Source organism: Ornithorhynchus anatinus, chromosome 6 (assembly GCF_004115215.2).
Source record: "Ornithorhynchus anatinus isolate Pmale09 chromosome 6, mOrnAna1.pri.v4, whole genome shotgun sequence".
NCBI classification, from domain to species: Eukaryota; Metazoa; Chordata; class Mammalia; order Monotremata; family Ornithorhynchidae; genus Ornithorhynchus; species Ornithorhynchus anatinus.
Window position 1 is genome coordinate 19921279 of NC_041733.1, and position 16745 is coordinate 19938023.

At 59.5% G+C, this 16745-nt stretch overlaps 1 protein-coding gene across 1 annotated transcript; it reads right to left on the minus strand.

Annotated features, from left to right (window-relative positions):
* Positions 1-2705: 2705 nt before the first annotated feature.
* On the minus strand, positions 2706-16699 carry ABCD1 (ATP binding cassette subfamily D member 1). The gene is made up of 10 exons (XM_029067643.2): positions 15794-16699; positions 13255-13435; positions 12044-12186; positions 11733-11907; positions 10292-10386; positions 8418-8563; positions 8022-8167; positions 6329-6413; positions 5911-6036; positions 2706-4685 (listed from the first exon to the last, which is right to left on the minus strand). Exons 1-10 carry the CDS (start codon positions 16682-16684, stop codon positions 4460-4462), a joined length of 2214 nt encoding a protein of 737 aa, XP_028923476.1. The 5' UTR covers positions 16685-16699; the 3' UTR covers positions 2706-4459.
* Positions 16700-16745: the final 46 nt, after the last annotated feature.

Consider the following 16745-nt stretch of genomic DNA (forward strand, 5'->3'; position numbering starts at 1 on the left):
CAGATAGAGACGATCCCTGCCCAATAGCGGGCTCACGGTCTTTCCTCCCCGAGGCCTCCCCTCCCACCCTCCCCGTCGCCCCTAGTAGCCAGCGGCGGGAGAAGTGCAGAGCCAGGCGGGGCTTTTAAGTAATAATAATGGTGCTTGTTAAGCGCCTACTATGTGCCAAGCACCGCTCTAAGCGCCGGGGTAGATACAATCAAGTCGGACAGAGTCTCTGTCCCCCATGGGGCTCACGCTCTTAGCCCCGCTTTACAGATGAGGTAACTGAGGCCCGGAGAAATAAAGTGACTTTCCCAAGGTCACCCAGCAGATACGGGGCGGAGCCAGGATTAGTATCCAAGTCCTTCTGACTCTACTGAGACTTCTGACTGAGGTATTTATTGGGCGCCTTCTATGAGCAGAACACTATACTAAGCCCTTCGGGGAGTATGATAAAGTGGACATGACCCCTGCCCTCAACGAGCAGCGTGACTCAGTGGAAAGACCCGGGCTTGGGAGTCAGAGGTCATAGGTTCGAATCCCGGCTCTGCCACTTGTCAGCTGTGTGACTGTGGGCAAGTCATTTCACTTCCTCTGTGCCTCAGTTCCCTCATCTGTAAAATGGGGATTAACTGTGAGCCTCACGTGGGACAACCTGATTACCCTCTATCTACCCCAGTGCTTAGAACAGTGCTCTGCACATAGAAAGCACTTAACACATGAGAAGCAGCATGGCTCAGTGGAAAGAGCCCGGGCTTGGGAGTCAGAGGTCATGGGTTCGAATCCCGGCTCTGCCACTTGTCAGCTGTGTGACAGTGGGCAAGTCACTTCATTTCTCTGTGCCTCAGTTACCCCATCTGTAAAATGGGGGATTAACTGTGAGCCCCACGTGGGACAACCTAGTTACCCTGTATCTACCCCAGCGCTTAGAACAGTGCTCTGCACATAGTAAGCACATAACAAATTTCAACATTATTATTATTATTATTAGTGTGGAAGATTGGCAATATCCTAATGGGGAGCCTGTCTCTGGCTCTTGCCTGCTGGGCGACCTTGGGCAAGTCGTTTTGATGTCTCCGTGCTTCCGTTTCCTCGTCTGTAAAATGGGGACTAAATATGTTAGAGACAGTCTGATCCGATGACCTCGTATCTAGCCCAGCGCTTAGCACAGGGTAAGCGCTTGAAGATCGTGGGGGTTTAGCTTGGGGCCCGCCTGGAGCAGGGAAAGACGGCGGCATCGCCCTCTGGTGGAAACGGGAAGGACGGCACTACCAGCTGAAGGGATTGACCATCAGTCGATCGATAAGAATTACTTTGCGTTCACTCTGTGCTGAGCACTGTACTAAGCCCTTTGAAGAATACAAGAGAGTTGAGGGACAATCCCTGCTCTCGAGGAGTTTACAATCTAATGGAGGCGACAGACGTTAAATTGGACCCTCACGAGCATTTAGTACAGTGCACTGCACAGTCAGGACTCAATGAATACCACTGAGAGACCGAAAATAAATTACAGTATATGTATATAAGTAGCCTGGAGGTGGGGTGTTAAAGTACTTAAGGGTATTAAAGCGCATAGGCAACACAGAAGGGAGAATAAGGTGGGGAGATGTGCGGTTAGTCAGGGAACATTTTCTGGAGGAGGTAAGATTTTAGTAGGACTGAAGGTGGGGAGACAGGTGGTCCACTGGATAGGAAAGGGGGAGCCTCTAGGTGAGGGGAAGGGGTGAGCAAGGGTTCACAGTGAGAGAGAGAGAAGGACTCAAGTCCATTAAGTAGGTTTCCTTCAGAGGATCGACACAAGGGGCTGGGCTTCAGTGGGAGACGAGGGAAGATAGGATGGAGACAGCTGTTTGAGAGCCTTAAAGTCAATGGTGAGGAGTTTGGTGCCGAGACGTAGGGGCCGACCGACCCATGGCCCCCCTAACCCAGTAGAGAGTAATCTGGTTTTCAAAAGTATTCTTCCCACAGCCCCTCTACCTTTAACTCAATCAGAAGAAATACCCAGCTCAAACCTGGGGGTCCCTCCTCGCCTCTGTCCCTCCCCTCTGACCAAGACCCAGCTGTGGCAGCAAGATGCTGACTTGTCCCCCCAGCTGTTTAAGGCCAACCCCAACTTTTTCCCTCCATTATTCCTCTTTTCTCCACCCCAGGCCCGGCCCTCCTGGCCCAACTCTTTCAGCCAATGAGAGTGCTCAGCAGTGGTCTGGAATCAGACCATCTTTACCTTCTCTCCATACAGACCATCGTTCCTCACCCACCACTTTTACTGGTTACAACCGTTTCCTTTCCATGTGCCAGCCCCTCCTCCAAATCCCCAAAGTTCCTCTCACCTAAGGTCCAAGTCTCTGCCCATTTCTCTCAAGCATCTTTCCTACCTTCCTTCCACCCACACCAGTGAGCCCGCATCCCAGCCCATGATGAAGGCTTAGCGCTGCTTGGCTGGAAGTGAGCCTGAGAATCCTTCAGGGGGTGGGGAGGTGGGGGGCACCAGCCTGAAGTTCTGCCCCCTATGAGTTCCAGCACAAGAATCTCCCCACCCCCCAGCTGGCTGACCCCGGCATCGTGGACCCGGGAAGGGCAGGCAGAATCCAGAACCCCACAGACCCATAGCCACGGGCCACTGAGGAGCCCGGGGCGGTGCCCTCAACTGGCCCAGTTGTGGGCCCAGCAAATCGGGCCCTCTGGGGCCGACCCTCTGAAAGAGACGGAGCCAGGAGGCACGGGCGGATTTTCCAGTAGGACCTCTTTACTGAACGGGGGCCGGGCACGGGGTCAGCGGCCCGGGGACTAAGGCACAGTTGGCTGTGGGGAGCAGAAGTGCACTCATACAAAAATTGTTAGTAAGTGATGGTTTGGGGTTTGCATAGATAACGTCACTGATACCATACAGGGGGTGGGGAAAGAAAGGAGGGTGATGGCTGACAGTCCCTTTCGTCTCATCGCTCCTTCCCCTGACCCCACGTCACCTGGGGTCCCAGGGACAGTCAAAGTGCTCACTTGCGAGGGAGGAGGGTGCAGTGGAGGCTGAGGGAGAAGGTGGGACAGTCCAAAGGGGCACAGTGATTGGTTCAGGGATGCTTGTGGACTCGGGGGAAGCCCAGACCTGGCTTGTCAGCCTTGGCCCGACTGTACAATCTTTTCTCCCTTTACCCTCAGAAGCCTGGCGAGGCTCTCAAGGTGCCCCTCCACCCCCATCCATGCCAGGGTGCTGGGGGATGCTTCATCTCCACTCGCCCAGCCTGGGCACTCAGAGTGGCAATCACTACAAATATAAAACTGGATTAAATAAATTATTTCTTATCAAGAGAAAGAGGGGGCTACATTCTCCGTATCAAATTAGTAAAAAATATTGTGCAATTCTTCCCGCGAAGGGTGGGTGGAGGTGAGAGGAGAGGAGGCGGCTCTCCGGAGCTGGAGCTGAGGAGTGGCGGTGATTGCTCGGGCAGTTAGTCCCTCCCTCCCCCTGCTAGGGCAGTGGTCCTGGCTGGGGCTGGAACAGTGGCAGGCCTTCATGCTAGCTCATGCCAGGAGGTTTGGTGGAAAGGAGAGGGGGAGGAACCCAGTTGGGGGGACAGTGAATGAGGTCTGTCTGGTCAAGGGGCACGTCCTAGAATGGAGACCAACCAGGGCTCCTTTGGATGACCCCCATTTTAGACGGGTGAGGAGCTCTGGGGTCCCATACCGCAGAGGGCAACAGGACTCCATGGGGTAGGGGTCAAAACCCCTATACTCAGCACGGACTCTGGCTGAAGGGGGCGACAGGAGTAACGAGAGGGAGGGGGAGGGAAGAGACGTCAGTCTGGGAGAACGGAGCTTGCCGTACCCACCTTCCCCCCACCCCACAATGCTTCATGCAGGTGCAATTAGTGCAAAGGGAGAGGGGGGAAGCCTGAACGGAAGAGGCCTCAACTACATTTCTAAACTTCACAGTACTCAGCAGCGACCGCCCTCTTCACCCCTACAACTGTCCACTGTATGGGGAGGCTGGGGAGAGCGAGGGCAGGCGTGGGAGGGAGGGCCACACAGGCAGGCACACACTCCAGGCGGCCTCACCGGCCCAAGCCCTCCCTGCAAGCAGATTTTGGCCCAGGTCCCGGAAGCCACGTCCATCTGGGCCTCCTCAGGTCACCATCGGGACGGACACGAGCTTCCAGCTCCTCTCCCACCTCACTCTCTAGCCTCTGAAGCTGAGGGAGGGAGTGGCTGAGGCTGGTCCCCTGGTGCCCACGGGCAGAGTTGAAGCCAGGGAAAGGCAGACAACAGTGGGTAGGCAGAGGGGGACACCTGCGGACCGTGGAGATGAGCAGCGGGATGGGTTCTTGTCTACCTTTTCCTTCATGACACCGGATCTGGGAGCGTGGGGACCGGGGAGAACCGTTGGAGGAGATGAACCTGGGATGGGGGCAGAGCCCCTCCCCAGAGCCTCGTCTGGGTGTGGTTTGTGACAAAGTCGGAGGGGACAGGGGGAGGGGGGACCTCAGGGGCCCGGGGACTCCTTGCAGCCCTGAGGGGAACTGGGGCAGGCATCTTCACCTAGGATCTGGCGAAGTTCACTGAGCCGCTGCTGCATTTTGGGAATGCCGGCCAGCTGCTGCTCCAGCCGCTGCCTCTCCTCCGTCAGCGACAGCCGGGTGGCCGAATCCAGCTTCTCAAACTTCCAGCCGCCCTCCCCGTCAAACTGCAGCAAGTGTGTGTGGTACTTCCTGGTCCACGTAGGAGTGGGGAGAGAGAAAAGTAAGGAGGTGAGCGCCCAGTGATGCCCGGACTTCCCTTCTGCTCCGGGCCCAGGGCCCTGCAACAGTGCCGCACGGACTCCGGTCGGCCTGCAGGTATTGAATCTGCCCATTCTGGGGTTGAGTGGAAGCAGATGGGGCCGGAACCTGTTGGGCTGAGACCAGTTGGATCGGGTGGGGCTGGGCTGGCTCCACTTTGACCCGTGGAAGGCTGAGGGCTGTAAACTAGACCTTAAACTCCTCCCTCTGACTGTAAGCTTCTCCCTCTAGACTGTAAATTCTTCCTTCCAGACTGTAAACTCTTCCCTCTGGGCTGAATGCTCCTCTCTTCGCCCCGCTAGACCGTAAGCTCCTGCCTCTAGACTATAAACTCATATTGGGTAGGGATCACATCTACCAAATCTGTCATATTGTACTTTTCCAAGCATTTGGTACAGTGCTCTGCACACTCTAAGCACTCAATAAATACAATTGCCTGATTGAGGAGGGAATGATATGATTGCTGTGGCATTGTCAGGCGGACGGTGTTCCGGGGGGCTATTCAGAGTCCGAGACAGTCAGGGACTTGCCGTTCTTAATCTCTAGGCATGGGCGGGACTGGTGAAGAGCCTCACAGGGCCAGACCCCACAGCCATCAAGGATCAGGCTGAGCTTCCTTATTGGGGCGGGCCAGAAGGTAACAGGTGGGCAGAGACATCCTCCTGGAATAACTCCCCTGGTACCAGTATGATGGGCACATGTGCTCAAGCCCTCCAGGAGGGAGGTAGTGGGCCCCGCAGCCCAGCTGGGTGCGGACACCCCAGGTCCGGGCTCAGCTTGGGCCAGGCCATTGGGTTTCAAGCTGGACCCTTCGCGGATCCCGGGCCTCTGCCACCCTGTCCACCTCTCACCCTTCTACTTGCCCTAAAACATAGATCCTTCTCCCCTCGGCCCTTCTGGCCACCCCCACAACACACCCCACCCCACCCCCACACCTGCCCTGGGATTTTGGTATGCTGGGCCTTGCTATAGCAGAGGTGGCAACAGATAGACTGTTGCTATGGCAGAGAAAATCCTAGCGCACTCAGCTTCCTCTTCTTGGTGTGGAAAGGGGTGGGGAGTGAGGCACTGACAGCTGCGGCCACCTCCTTCCCCTCTTTCTCTCCCTTCTGAAAGGCCCCAGACAACCCGGCCTCTGAAGATGCCACACACTTACCACAGGGAGGGCCGGTGAGTGATGGACAGCAGAGCGATGCCCGCGTCCTTGGCAGCCTGGAATATCTTTCCCTCGACGTCGATGCTTACCGCACTCGTACACTCATCCAATAGGGCATATTTGGGCCTAGGAAGGAGGAGGAGGAGGAGGAAGATCGGCCCGACAAACTCCACCTCCACAAACGCAGGAGTCTGTTCCCTCCGCCCGGTTCCTGCCCTTTCCCTCGGCCTTCCCTGCAAACGGGCAGCCCAGGCCTCGCCAAAGAGGTGGCAGGGTGGGATGGTGAGGCCAGGATGGGGATTCGCCCCTCCGCCTCCAGTCTCAGCTAAGACTCTCAATGGCCCCCATCCTTACGGGTAAGTCATCTGCCCCCTCCCCTTCGCCGCCCACTTACACATATGTGGAAATACACACTGACCTGTGGTAAAACATGCGGGCCATTCCAATCCGCTGCTTCTCCCCACCTGACAGGACATCCTTCCAGTCACAGATGGCTTCCCAACCTGCCGTGAGATGAGGAGGGGAAACGGGGAGTCAGAGAGCTGCCATCCCATTGGCTCATGTCCCCATCAGTGAAGGGAGTGGGAGGTGAGTGGCCCCATCCTGGTGACACAATGACTCATGGAGGGTCCCATCTACTGACCATCTATCTGGACTCACCCTTCCCCACAGTGGTTGCCTTCTCCTGGAAACACTAACCAACCTCAGCTTCACTGACACTGTCCTCTCCTGGTTCTCCTCCTATATCTCTGGCTTCTCATCCTCAGTCTCTTTCGTGGGCCTCTGCCTCCCTTCCCCTAACTGTGGGTGTCCCTCAACGTTCAGTTCTGGGTCCCCTTCAATTCTCCATCTACACCCACTCCCTTGGATACCTCATTCCCTCCCATGGCTTCAACTACCACCTCTAGGCAGATGATTCCCAAATCTACATCTCCAGCCCTGATCTCTCTCTCTCTCTCTCTCTCTCTCTCTGCAGTCTCATATCCCCTCCGGCCTGCAGGACGTCTCTACTTGGGTATCCCACTGACACCTCAGACTTAGTATATCCAAAACAGAACGCTTCATATTTCCATTCAGACCCTGTCCTCCTGATTTCCCCATCTCTGTAGAAGGCACCACCATCCTCCCTGTCTCACAAGCCCGTAATCTTGATGTCACCCTGGTCTCATCTCTCTCATTCAACTCACATACTCAAATGGTCACCATATCCAGTTGGTTCAACCTTCACAACACTGCTAACATCCACCTCTTCCTCTCTACCAAAACTAGTACCATGTTAATCCAAACACTTATCCTATCCTGTCTTGATTCACTCCCTTGCTGACCTCCCTGCCTCCTTTATCTGCCCACTCCATACTTCACTCTGCTGCCCTCTGCTTCACTCTACTTATCTCTTCACTCTGCTTCACTCTACTTATCTCCATACTTCACTCTGCTGCCCAGAAAAATCTTCTACCAAAACATTCAGACTGTGTTTCGCCACTGAAGAACCTCCAGTGGTTACCCACCTATTTCTGCAGTAAACAGAAACCCCTTTCCATTGGCTTTATAGCACTCAATCACCTTGTCCTCTCCTACCTTACACCTTGCTGCTCTTCTACACCCAGCCCACACATTTTGCTCCTCTAATGCCAATTTACTCACTGTATCTCGATCTCATCTATCTTGCCACTTGTTCACAACCTGCCTCTGGAGCGGAAAACCCTCCCTCTTCATAGCTGATGAACACTGTCCCCACCTTCAAAGTCTTATTAAAAGTACATCACCTCTAAGAGGTCTTCCCCTTCATTTCCTCTTCTCCCACTCCCTTCTGTGACATTCTTGCTCTTGGATTTACACCCTCTATTCACCCCTCCCTCAGCACTTATGTATATATCTGTAATTTATTTATTTATATTAATGCCTGTCTCCCCCCCCCAGACTGCAAGCTCGTTGTGGGCAGGGAAAATGAACGCCAACTAGACTCATACTGTACTTTTCCAAGTGCTTAGTAAAGTGCTCTGCACATAGTAAGTGCTCAATAAATACCACTGATTTCCCCGGATTCCCGATTCCTCTTTCCAAACCCTCGCTGCGCCACCCCATCCCCGCCCCTACCACCTGTCTCTTACCTCCCTCTCGTTGGACGATGTGATTGAGACTGACGATGTCCAAGATGGCCTCCAGGTTGCGGTCAGAGTAGCCCTTCCTCGCCATATCCTCCTTCGTGTCAGGGTAGATCACCTGATCCCGCAGGGAGCCCACTGACATGTAGGGTCTATGGAAACACACCCCATCCCCTCTGTCAACATGCGACGCTTCACCCGCTGCCCCTATCCCTAGTGCCCTCGCCCCTGCCCCCAAGGTTTGGACTGGAAGCTGCTACCTGGAGGAAGCGTGGAGCCTGGGGGGGAGGTGTGGTGCCCTGTGCAGGCAGGGCACTTTGGGATGGGGGTCCCTGGCACCCAGGGAGCCTTTGTATCTTGGTCGGGGGACTTGTGGGCTACTGGGCAGGGGCTACTCCTCACCTCTGGGGGATGTAAAACATGCGCTGGGGCGGGGGCTTGTACAGGACTCCACCGTAGGCCGGCCACAGCCCCCCCAGGATCCGGAAGAGCGAGCTCTTGCCGCAGCCGTTGGGACCCGTGATCAGCAGGTGCATCCCTTCTTCCACCTGCAGGTGGGTGCCCAAGATGGGAGGGAGGTCGATGGCAGGGGTCTGTTTAGGGGGAAGAGGGTCTGCCCCACCCCATTTCCCTCCCCCTCTTCTTCCCAACTCCTTCCCCTACGTAAGTAACACACAGTGTGGGGCTATGGGGCGGGGGGGAGGAAGAGGGGGAAGAAGGGGAGAAGAAGTGGAGCCATCTGGACTCTGGGTTCGTGTGTGAAATAACCAAGGCTGAGGGATTAAAGAGAAGTCCACCCCCTCCCTCTGGCCCGGACCTCCTTCCCCCATCATATCTGGCAGACCACCACTTACCCCACCTCAAATCACATCTCCTCCAAGAGGTCTTCCAAGACAAACCCTTCGGTTCCCCACTCTATTCACCCTCCCTTCCTTCTGTGTCACTTTGCACTTAGTCTGTACTCCTTAAGTACCTTAGTATTCACCCCACCCATAGCCCCACCACACTTACGTCCACAGCACTATACTCTGCTACTTCTTTTTTTTTTTTGGTAGCTGTTAAGCGCTTACTATGTGTCAGGCACCTAACTAACAAGCTAGTCAGGTCGGACACGGTCCCTGTCCCACACCGGGCTCACAATCTTAATCCCCACATTACAGATGAGGTAACTGAGGCACAGCGAAATTAAGTGACCTGCCCAAGGTCACGCAACAGACAAGTGGCAGAGCCGGGACTAGAACCCAGGTCCTTCTGACTTCCAGGCCAGTGCTCTACCCTTACAGATGAGGTAACTGCGGCGCAGAGAAGTTAAGTGACATGCCCAAGGTCACACAGCAGACAGGTGGCAGAGCTGGGATTAGAACTTGTAATTCTTTAGCGGTAATTTACTTTAATGTCTGTCTTCCCCATTAGGGAGGGTATGGATTGCGTCTAGCAACTCTACTGAATTTTCTTCTCCTTAGCACCTATATAGTGCTCTTCTCACAGTAAGGGCTTAATAAACACAACCGATTGATAAGGAAGCCAGCCCCTGCTTTGTCCCAAAGCAGAAATCCACTGGGGTCAAGAAATCCAGGAGGAGGTGGGAGAAGCTCAGCCTGGACTCTCCCCGGGGGGTGGGGGGTGACGGGACTGGAGCAGAGATAAAGCCCAGAGCAAGGACCTACCGGAGGAGGGCGGGGAAGGGAGAGGGCAGAAGGGCAAAGGGCAGAAAGCCCCCAAGGCCCCAAACCAGCTGATCCTCACAGGTAGGCTCCTGTCTCCCTTATCTTGTGGCGGGGAGGCCGCTGACCTGGCGATCTGTGGCCCCTTACCTTGACCTTAGCTCCTCCGCCGCCGCGTGGAGGTGGGGCCGGCAGTCAAGGAGAGGCTGCTCGGTGTGGGGGGGTGCTGTGGGAGAGGGGAGCTGATTTTCCAGGAAGGGAGGTCTGCCCTACGGGGAGGCCTGGCTGCTCCCTCTCAGAGCTCCCAGGGCCGGCAGAACTCTCCTCCCTCCTCTTCCTCCCGCCCTCTCTGTGCAGTTGGCGGCAGGCGCAGCCCAAGCCCCCGATCCTGACCCTCTGGCATCACCTGCTCTCCTGCCCCCTCGGCCCCGAGGGCACCCTCCGATGTCCCCCGTTGCCTCCCCCCAACACACACACAGACACACACGCATACGCACACAGGCACGCACAGTTTGGCCACGGCCTGCCGTGCTCCCCGGCTCCCCCGGCTCCGGACCCTGGAGACTTCCCTGGTGCCCCCGTGGCTCCCCTTGCTCCGGACCCCCTGCCCACCTTGATGTTCAGGCTGGCCACCACCACATCCCCCGTGGGGGTGATGATGGGAATGTTCTCACAGATGATTCCGTGCTCCACGTCCACCACCTGACCTGGGGGCGAGAGGGGGGTGTGAGAGGGCCGGGCGGGCGACCGGCCCCTTCACTGCCTCAGCCTCAGGGGAGGAAGAAGGGAGGAAGAGCGTGCTCCTAAAACAGGACTTGTCCATAAAGGAGGGCTGAGCATTTTTATTGCTCGCCCTCCCTCCGCCATCTTACAACTGGGAGACTGGGGCAGGGATTGGCCAGTGGTCACCCAGGAAGCCAGTGACAACTATTGGCCTAGAAACCACACTTCTGCTTCTGTTTTCTTAACCAATGGGGCCTCCATCTCCCCTACCCTCCTTGAAACACAGACACACACACACTGACAACACAGTCAACCACTCCCTCCATTATAATCTCTACTTTCCAAAAGGTGAAGCCCCCATCAGGATCTTCCCCAGCAGGCCTAGGGAGTTCCTTAAGAGGGTCTTCCCTGCAGGAATCGCAGGATGAGCCGGCTCCATGTTAAGGCCTCTCAGTTTGGGAAGGACGGCATCTGAGAGGGACACAGTTTATGTGTACAAAACCACGAAGGGTGTGGACAGGGAGACGTGGAATTGTTGTTCACCAAATCCCACAATAACAGGATGAGGGAAAGCCCACTGAAACCTGGGAGGGGCTGGTTTGAAACAGACACAAGAAAACAACAGGAGGGGCAGCGTGGCCTTGTGGCAAGAGCCCAGGCCTGGGAGTCATAGGACCTGGGTTCTAATCCCAGCTATGCCACTGGCCTGCTACATCACCTTGGTTAAGTCACTTCACTTCTCTGGGTCTCAGTTTCCTCATCTGCAAAATGGAGCTAAAATACCAATTCTCCCTGCCCCTTGGATCGTGAGCACTGTGTGAGATGGCGACGGGGTCTGATCTGATTACACAGCATCTACATCAGTGTCCGGCACGTAAGGAGACCTCAGTCAATCTCATCACGACTTTATACAGTGCAGGTGAAGCATAGAGAATCCTGCTGCCCCGGGCGAATTGTGGAGGCAAAAGTCATTAATCGGTTCCAAAACCCGCGAAGGGGTCACACGGGGGAGACGTCGGCACGGGTTAGGAGGCAAATTTATGGACGAGAGGTTCGTGATGGGAGTCAAGGCTGTTGAAAGTTCACGACCCCGACCGGGTGAGCGGCTGTTTGGAGGGTGTCCGACCCCCTGAGCTCTGGAGCTACGGTTGCCTGGGAGACTGATCAGTGGACCGGTAGTCCACTGGCCTGACCCCCAAGGCAGTCCACCTCCTCCCCTGGCCCTCCAAGTGGTGAGGAGGAACCTCCAGTCTCCCTCCTTCCTGCGTGCCCTGCAGCCCCCGGGCCGGGCCTCTCAGGTCGGGGAAGGGGTGGGGGACGGAGGACCTACCTTTGATCTGCAGGGGCCCCTCCACTCGAGTCCCGGGCTTCACGACGGCCTGGGTCCCCGCCGAGGCCGGGGCGTCCGCCAACTCCCGGGCCCGCTGAAAGTTGCAGCGCTGCACCGCCTCAAACACGTGAAACATCTCGTGCACCCGGGCCGTGTAGCCCGCCAGCTCCGTCACCTGAGGGAGGGAAGGAGGGTGCAGGGCAGGGAAAGGGAGGGGTGCCCTGCCCCTACCCACGCTTCCCCGACCACGGCCGGGGGCCCCAGGGAGGAAGAACCAGGAGGGCCCACTGGCGGGAGGCCTCCAGACATACCTCTTTGTAGGAGGACATGACTCTCTCGATGGCGTCGGCGGCGGCTGTGAGGAGGTTGCGGGCCGTGGTGAAAGCCTCTGTGCGTTCGCTCACCAGGTCCTCTTCCTTCATCTCCAGAGCCGCTTTCTTCACCACCTCTGAGTCTGCGGGATGGAGGGACGCAGACACGTGGGGACACGGGAACAGGAAAGGAACGGAGTCAGCCTCTCCTGGGCCACCCCCTCAACCCAAAATGGCAGAGCCGCTGACCCACTTCTCCTTCCCCTCCATCCGGGCAGGGGACGGCCTGGTGGAGCTGGATCTACTTCCTCATTCCCCATCACCCTGAGCACCCCCACCCCCCAACCTCCATCTTTAACCTCTGAGCAGAGGCTGAACCGCCTCCATGGGAGAGACTCAAGGAGCCCCAACTCCCCCACCCCCAACTTGCGTGCCCTTTCTCCACCTACAGTGCCCAGAGTTGGCTCCAATTCCTCGTCCTTCCCGGGTCAAAGAATCTAAGTAGCAGTGGCTCTGGATATGGAGTAGCCACCTTCTGGTTTCTTAAAGGAGGGTCTTCTCAGGAATTCCTCCTCAGGGGTTAATCCTGAGACCTACTCTATCCCCAACCTCCTATCACAGATGCTGTGGCCTAGTGCCAGTCTGGCCTAGTGGAAAGAGCTTGGGGCTAGGAGTCAGGAGACCTGGCTTCCAGATCCAGCTTTGCCACTGGCTTGCATCATGGCCTTGAGCCATAACTTCTCTAGGTCTCAGTTTCATATCTGAAAAATGGGGGCTAAGAGATCTGCTGCTCGCTCTCCTTCTCTCTAAGATTGTCAGCCATGAGAGGTAAAGACCCAAGTGCTCAGCACAGTGCTGGGCCATGGAGCAAGAGCTCAATAAACATACTGAGAGACTGACCCTTGCCCAGATGGACTAGATGACCCCTCCTGGCCCCTTCCCGGCCTCGGATTTCAGGTCCATCGAGGACACGTCTTTCGGACCGGGACGGCGATGCGCTTCCGGCGGGCGCGACTGCCCATCCGAGGTCAGCGCTCTGCCGGCTCTCCAACCTCGCGCCGATCCGCACAGGGCGGCTCAGAGCCTGTCCGCCCCTTGGCTCCTCCAGGACCCCCAGACGGTCAAGGAAGGGCTGGCTCTGGTTTCCCCACCCGCGGCCCCGCTGCTTTTGGTTACGAGAGTCCGGGGGCAGTCCCCCGGGAGCCGCTTACCTGTCTCCGAATAGCCGGTGGCGGTGATGATCGGCACGGCCACCATGACTAGGCCGGACGCGCTCCAGACGTACTTCATGAGGAACTGCTCCAGCATGACGTACCAGAGGCGTTTGAGCAGGATCAAGTTGATTTGGGAGGCCAGATCCCGGTAGCAGTGCTGAAGCAGTGACAGCTCCACCTGCGAGGACATGGCACGGCGGGATGGGGGTGGGCCTGGGCTTGGGACAACCCCTGCCCGCCCGCCCGCCCCCGGGTGGTACCACCTAAGCCTAGCCTGGCCTGGGAGCCACAAGACGGGACGGCGTAAACCGACCGGAACCCAGCGTGCTGCACCCCATCCTTGGGAGCACCTCTGCTTCCACGTCTCCCAAGCCCCAGCTCCGTGTGGGCAGGGGAGCAGCCTGGGTCTTGTTCCCTGAGGGTCCGGCTGGCTGTGAGCCCCCAGTACTGGGCGGGGGATTTGCCCACGGCCCACCGCCGCCCCCTTCCCCTCGCCGTGCCCGTGTCAGGCTCCGGGGACAGACTGGTGCTCTGGAACCCTCCTTCCCTGCAGCCGCTTCCCGCCCGGGCAGGTCCCGGTCAGCCTCTCAAACTCTGAAAAGTATCTCTGCCAACGGTCCCCAGTAACCCACCATCTGCCTGCTTCTGCCACCCTCCTTCCTGCGCCTCCCAGCTCCTCGCACCCCAGGTTGACCCTGCTCCCACGCCATGGGAAGGGGTCTCTGCCTGGGCCTCGGGTCCCACCCGCTAGGAGCCCAGCGAGCCGCCCCTTCCCATCCGTTCAGAGCCAGCACCCGTTCCAGGCCCGGAGGGAACGCCACAGGTTCGAGGGCTGGCAGAGAGCCCAGAGTGGGGGCATGGGCGAAATTCAAGCCCCTCTCCCCATCGTGCCTGTGCCCCACCCCCCAAGTCTGCTGGGACGGAAGCCAGGATGGCAGCACACTCCTCTCGCCCCAGGGGAAAACACTTTCTGAAAGCAGGAGGGAGTGCGGGCAGAGGCAGCAGCAATGGGAGTGCTGGCAGACGCAGGGCACGAGGGAGGGAGAGGGAGGAGGCGGCGGCAGAGATAAGCAGAGCCGGCCTGGAGTAACCTCCCAGGCGAGCCCCAAGGCTGCGCTGGCTGCTGCTGGGTTGGGTCCAGCAGTGTCTCTCATCCCCGGCGGCGGCAGAAACCAAGCGCCAGATACCACCCGGGGGCCGGTGGCGGGGAAGGGGAGGCTGGGGGAGGCTGGAAGCAGCTGACCGGCCGGAAACGGGAGTGGGATTCGGGCCTGCGCAGGCCTTACTGGGGGCCGGGGATCTCGGGCCTTGCTCCACAAAGGTCCAGGGGCCAGGGGCAGGCGGCCGGGGACAGCAGCTAGGGGGAGGGGAAGAGGTCAGGGCCCGGGGTCAGGGACCGGGGGCAGGTGGCCGGGCTGGGCCAGCCGGCTCTCCCTGGCCCATCCTCGCCCGCATAAAGGGGCGAGGGGGTGGGAAGGGAGAGCAGCTGGCTGGAGCCGAGACAAACATATGTTACACAACTTCCCCGGGCGCCCCCAGAGACCGGCCAGGAAGCCGCACGCTCCCACGCCTGCTCCCCACGGGCCCTCCTGATGCTGGGCCGCCGGGCGGGAGCGGATCCTCCGGTCCGACCCCGGCGGGGAACGCCCCGGGAACGGCCGGCGGCCGCCCCCGACCCGGGGGAAGGCCCGCCCCACGGCCCCGGTGGGGGAATGTCGGCTGGGTGCCCCGCCGCCGCTCGTTAACCCCACGCTTCGGGCTGAGTCACCCCATAACCTCTGGCCCCACGCCGGACTCCGGGCAGGCTGCGGGCCAGCTGGGCTTGGGGGCGCCTGGAGGCCCAGGGGTGGGGCTCACCCCCAATTTCCTGCCACGGCTCGCTCAGCTCAGGCCCCGCAGCTTGAGGGCTCTCCACGTCTGGCGCTCCGCTGGCTCGGGTCAACGTGGCCCCCAAGCCGGCTGGGAGCCCACTCCCCTCCTCCACCCCAGCAGGACAGGCGGGGAGCACCGGGGTGGGGGCCCGGGGGAGGGGCTTCCCACCGAGCGGGGAACTTTGCTCTGCAGAAAAGATGCCTGAGAGCCAGAGCGAGAGGCAGAGAGGCCGCAGGGAAACGAGCCGCTCGAGAGGGCGGGAAAGGGCGAGATGAGACCTGACTGAGCGCTCCCAACTCAAACCGCTACATATTCCCCAGCACCAAGGCCAGCCCAACCCTGGGCGAGCAACGGGGGAAAGCAGAAGTGTCCCTGGACCGACCCGTTCGGTGGGGCCCCCCCGGGCCTTGGGGCCTCCGGGCCCGGAGCCCTTCCCCCTCACTTCCTGCTCCATGTCCCCAAGGGCAGCCGGGCCTCAGCACTTCCAGCCTTCTGCCCGTGCTCCAGCCCCGGTTCCCTGCCAAGAAGCAGGCTCCCCCGGCCCCACCCTGCAGTTCCTCATTCGGCTCCGTCCTCATCGCCTTCCCTTCCTCTGTCCTTCGTCCCCGTAGCCCCAGGGCCTCGCCGCCCCCCCCGCCACCGCCCCAGCGACGGCCCCCCGCACCTGGTGTCCCCCGTAGAAGGCGATCTCCTCCGAGTTGGCCACCACCCGCGAGTGCATGTAGCGCAGCTCGCCCTTCCTCCGCGCCTCTTCGGCCACCAGCTCCCCAAACTTGGGCGAGCAGGCCCGCAGCACCTTGGCCGTGAGGAACACCACCAGGCCCGCGATGGCCGACGGCCAGGCCGTGCCCGCCCCCCGGGCCCGGGCCGTGCCCAGCAGGGTGTAGGAGGTCACCGCCACGTCCAGGAGCGGCTTGGTCAGGTTGGAGTAGAGGTGGGCGACGGAGGCGGCGAAGGCCACCACGTCTTCCGTCAGCGACTGGTCCGGATTGCGCAGCCTCCCGTCCATGTTACTGACCCGGTAGTAGGTCTGCCGGGCGAAATAGAGTCGGTAGGCGTGGGCCACCAGCCGGCTGCGGAAGGCCAGGGCCAGCCGGCCCTCCAGGTAGCGGATGGCGCTGTTGACGAAGGTGGCGGGCAGGGCGATGAGCAGCCACTGCAGCAGCTGCCAGCCGAAGGCCCGGGGGTTCTTCCGGACGATGCAGCGGGCGAGCCGGCCGTCCAGCTGGGCCACGTACACCGAGAGGAACGTCCGGCTGACGAGGGCCGCGGAGTGCAGGGCCAGCAGCCCCGTCTCCCGGCAGAGGATCCTGGGGAAGAGCAGCCGCAGCAGCCGCAGCAGCCGCCGCAGGAACACGCGGTTCACGCCCTTTCCCGCCTTCGCCGACGCCTCCTCTCCGGGCTCCTCGGGCGAGGGCCTCCGGGGGGCCGGGCGCCGGCGCACCAGCGGGTACAGCTTGCGGGCCCCATAGGCTGCCAAGGCCAGCACCAGGGCGGCCCGCCTGAGCCTGGCCGCCCGGGACGCCCGGGGCCCGGAGAGCGAGAGCGCGGGCATGGGGCGCGGGCCGGCGGGCGCCCGGCCGCCGGGGACGGCGAGGCGGCGGGCTTGGCCGTTG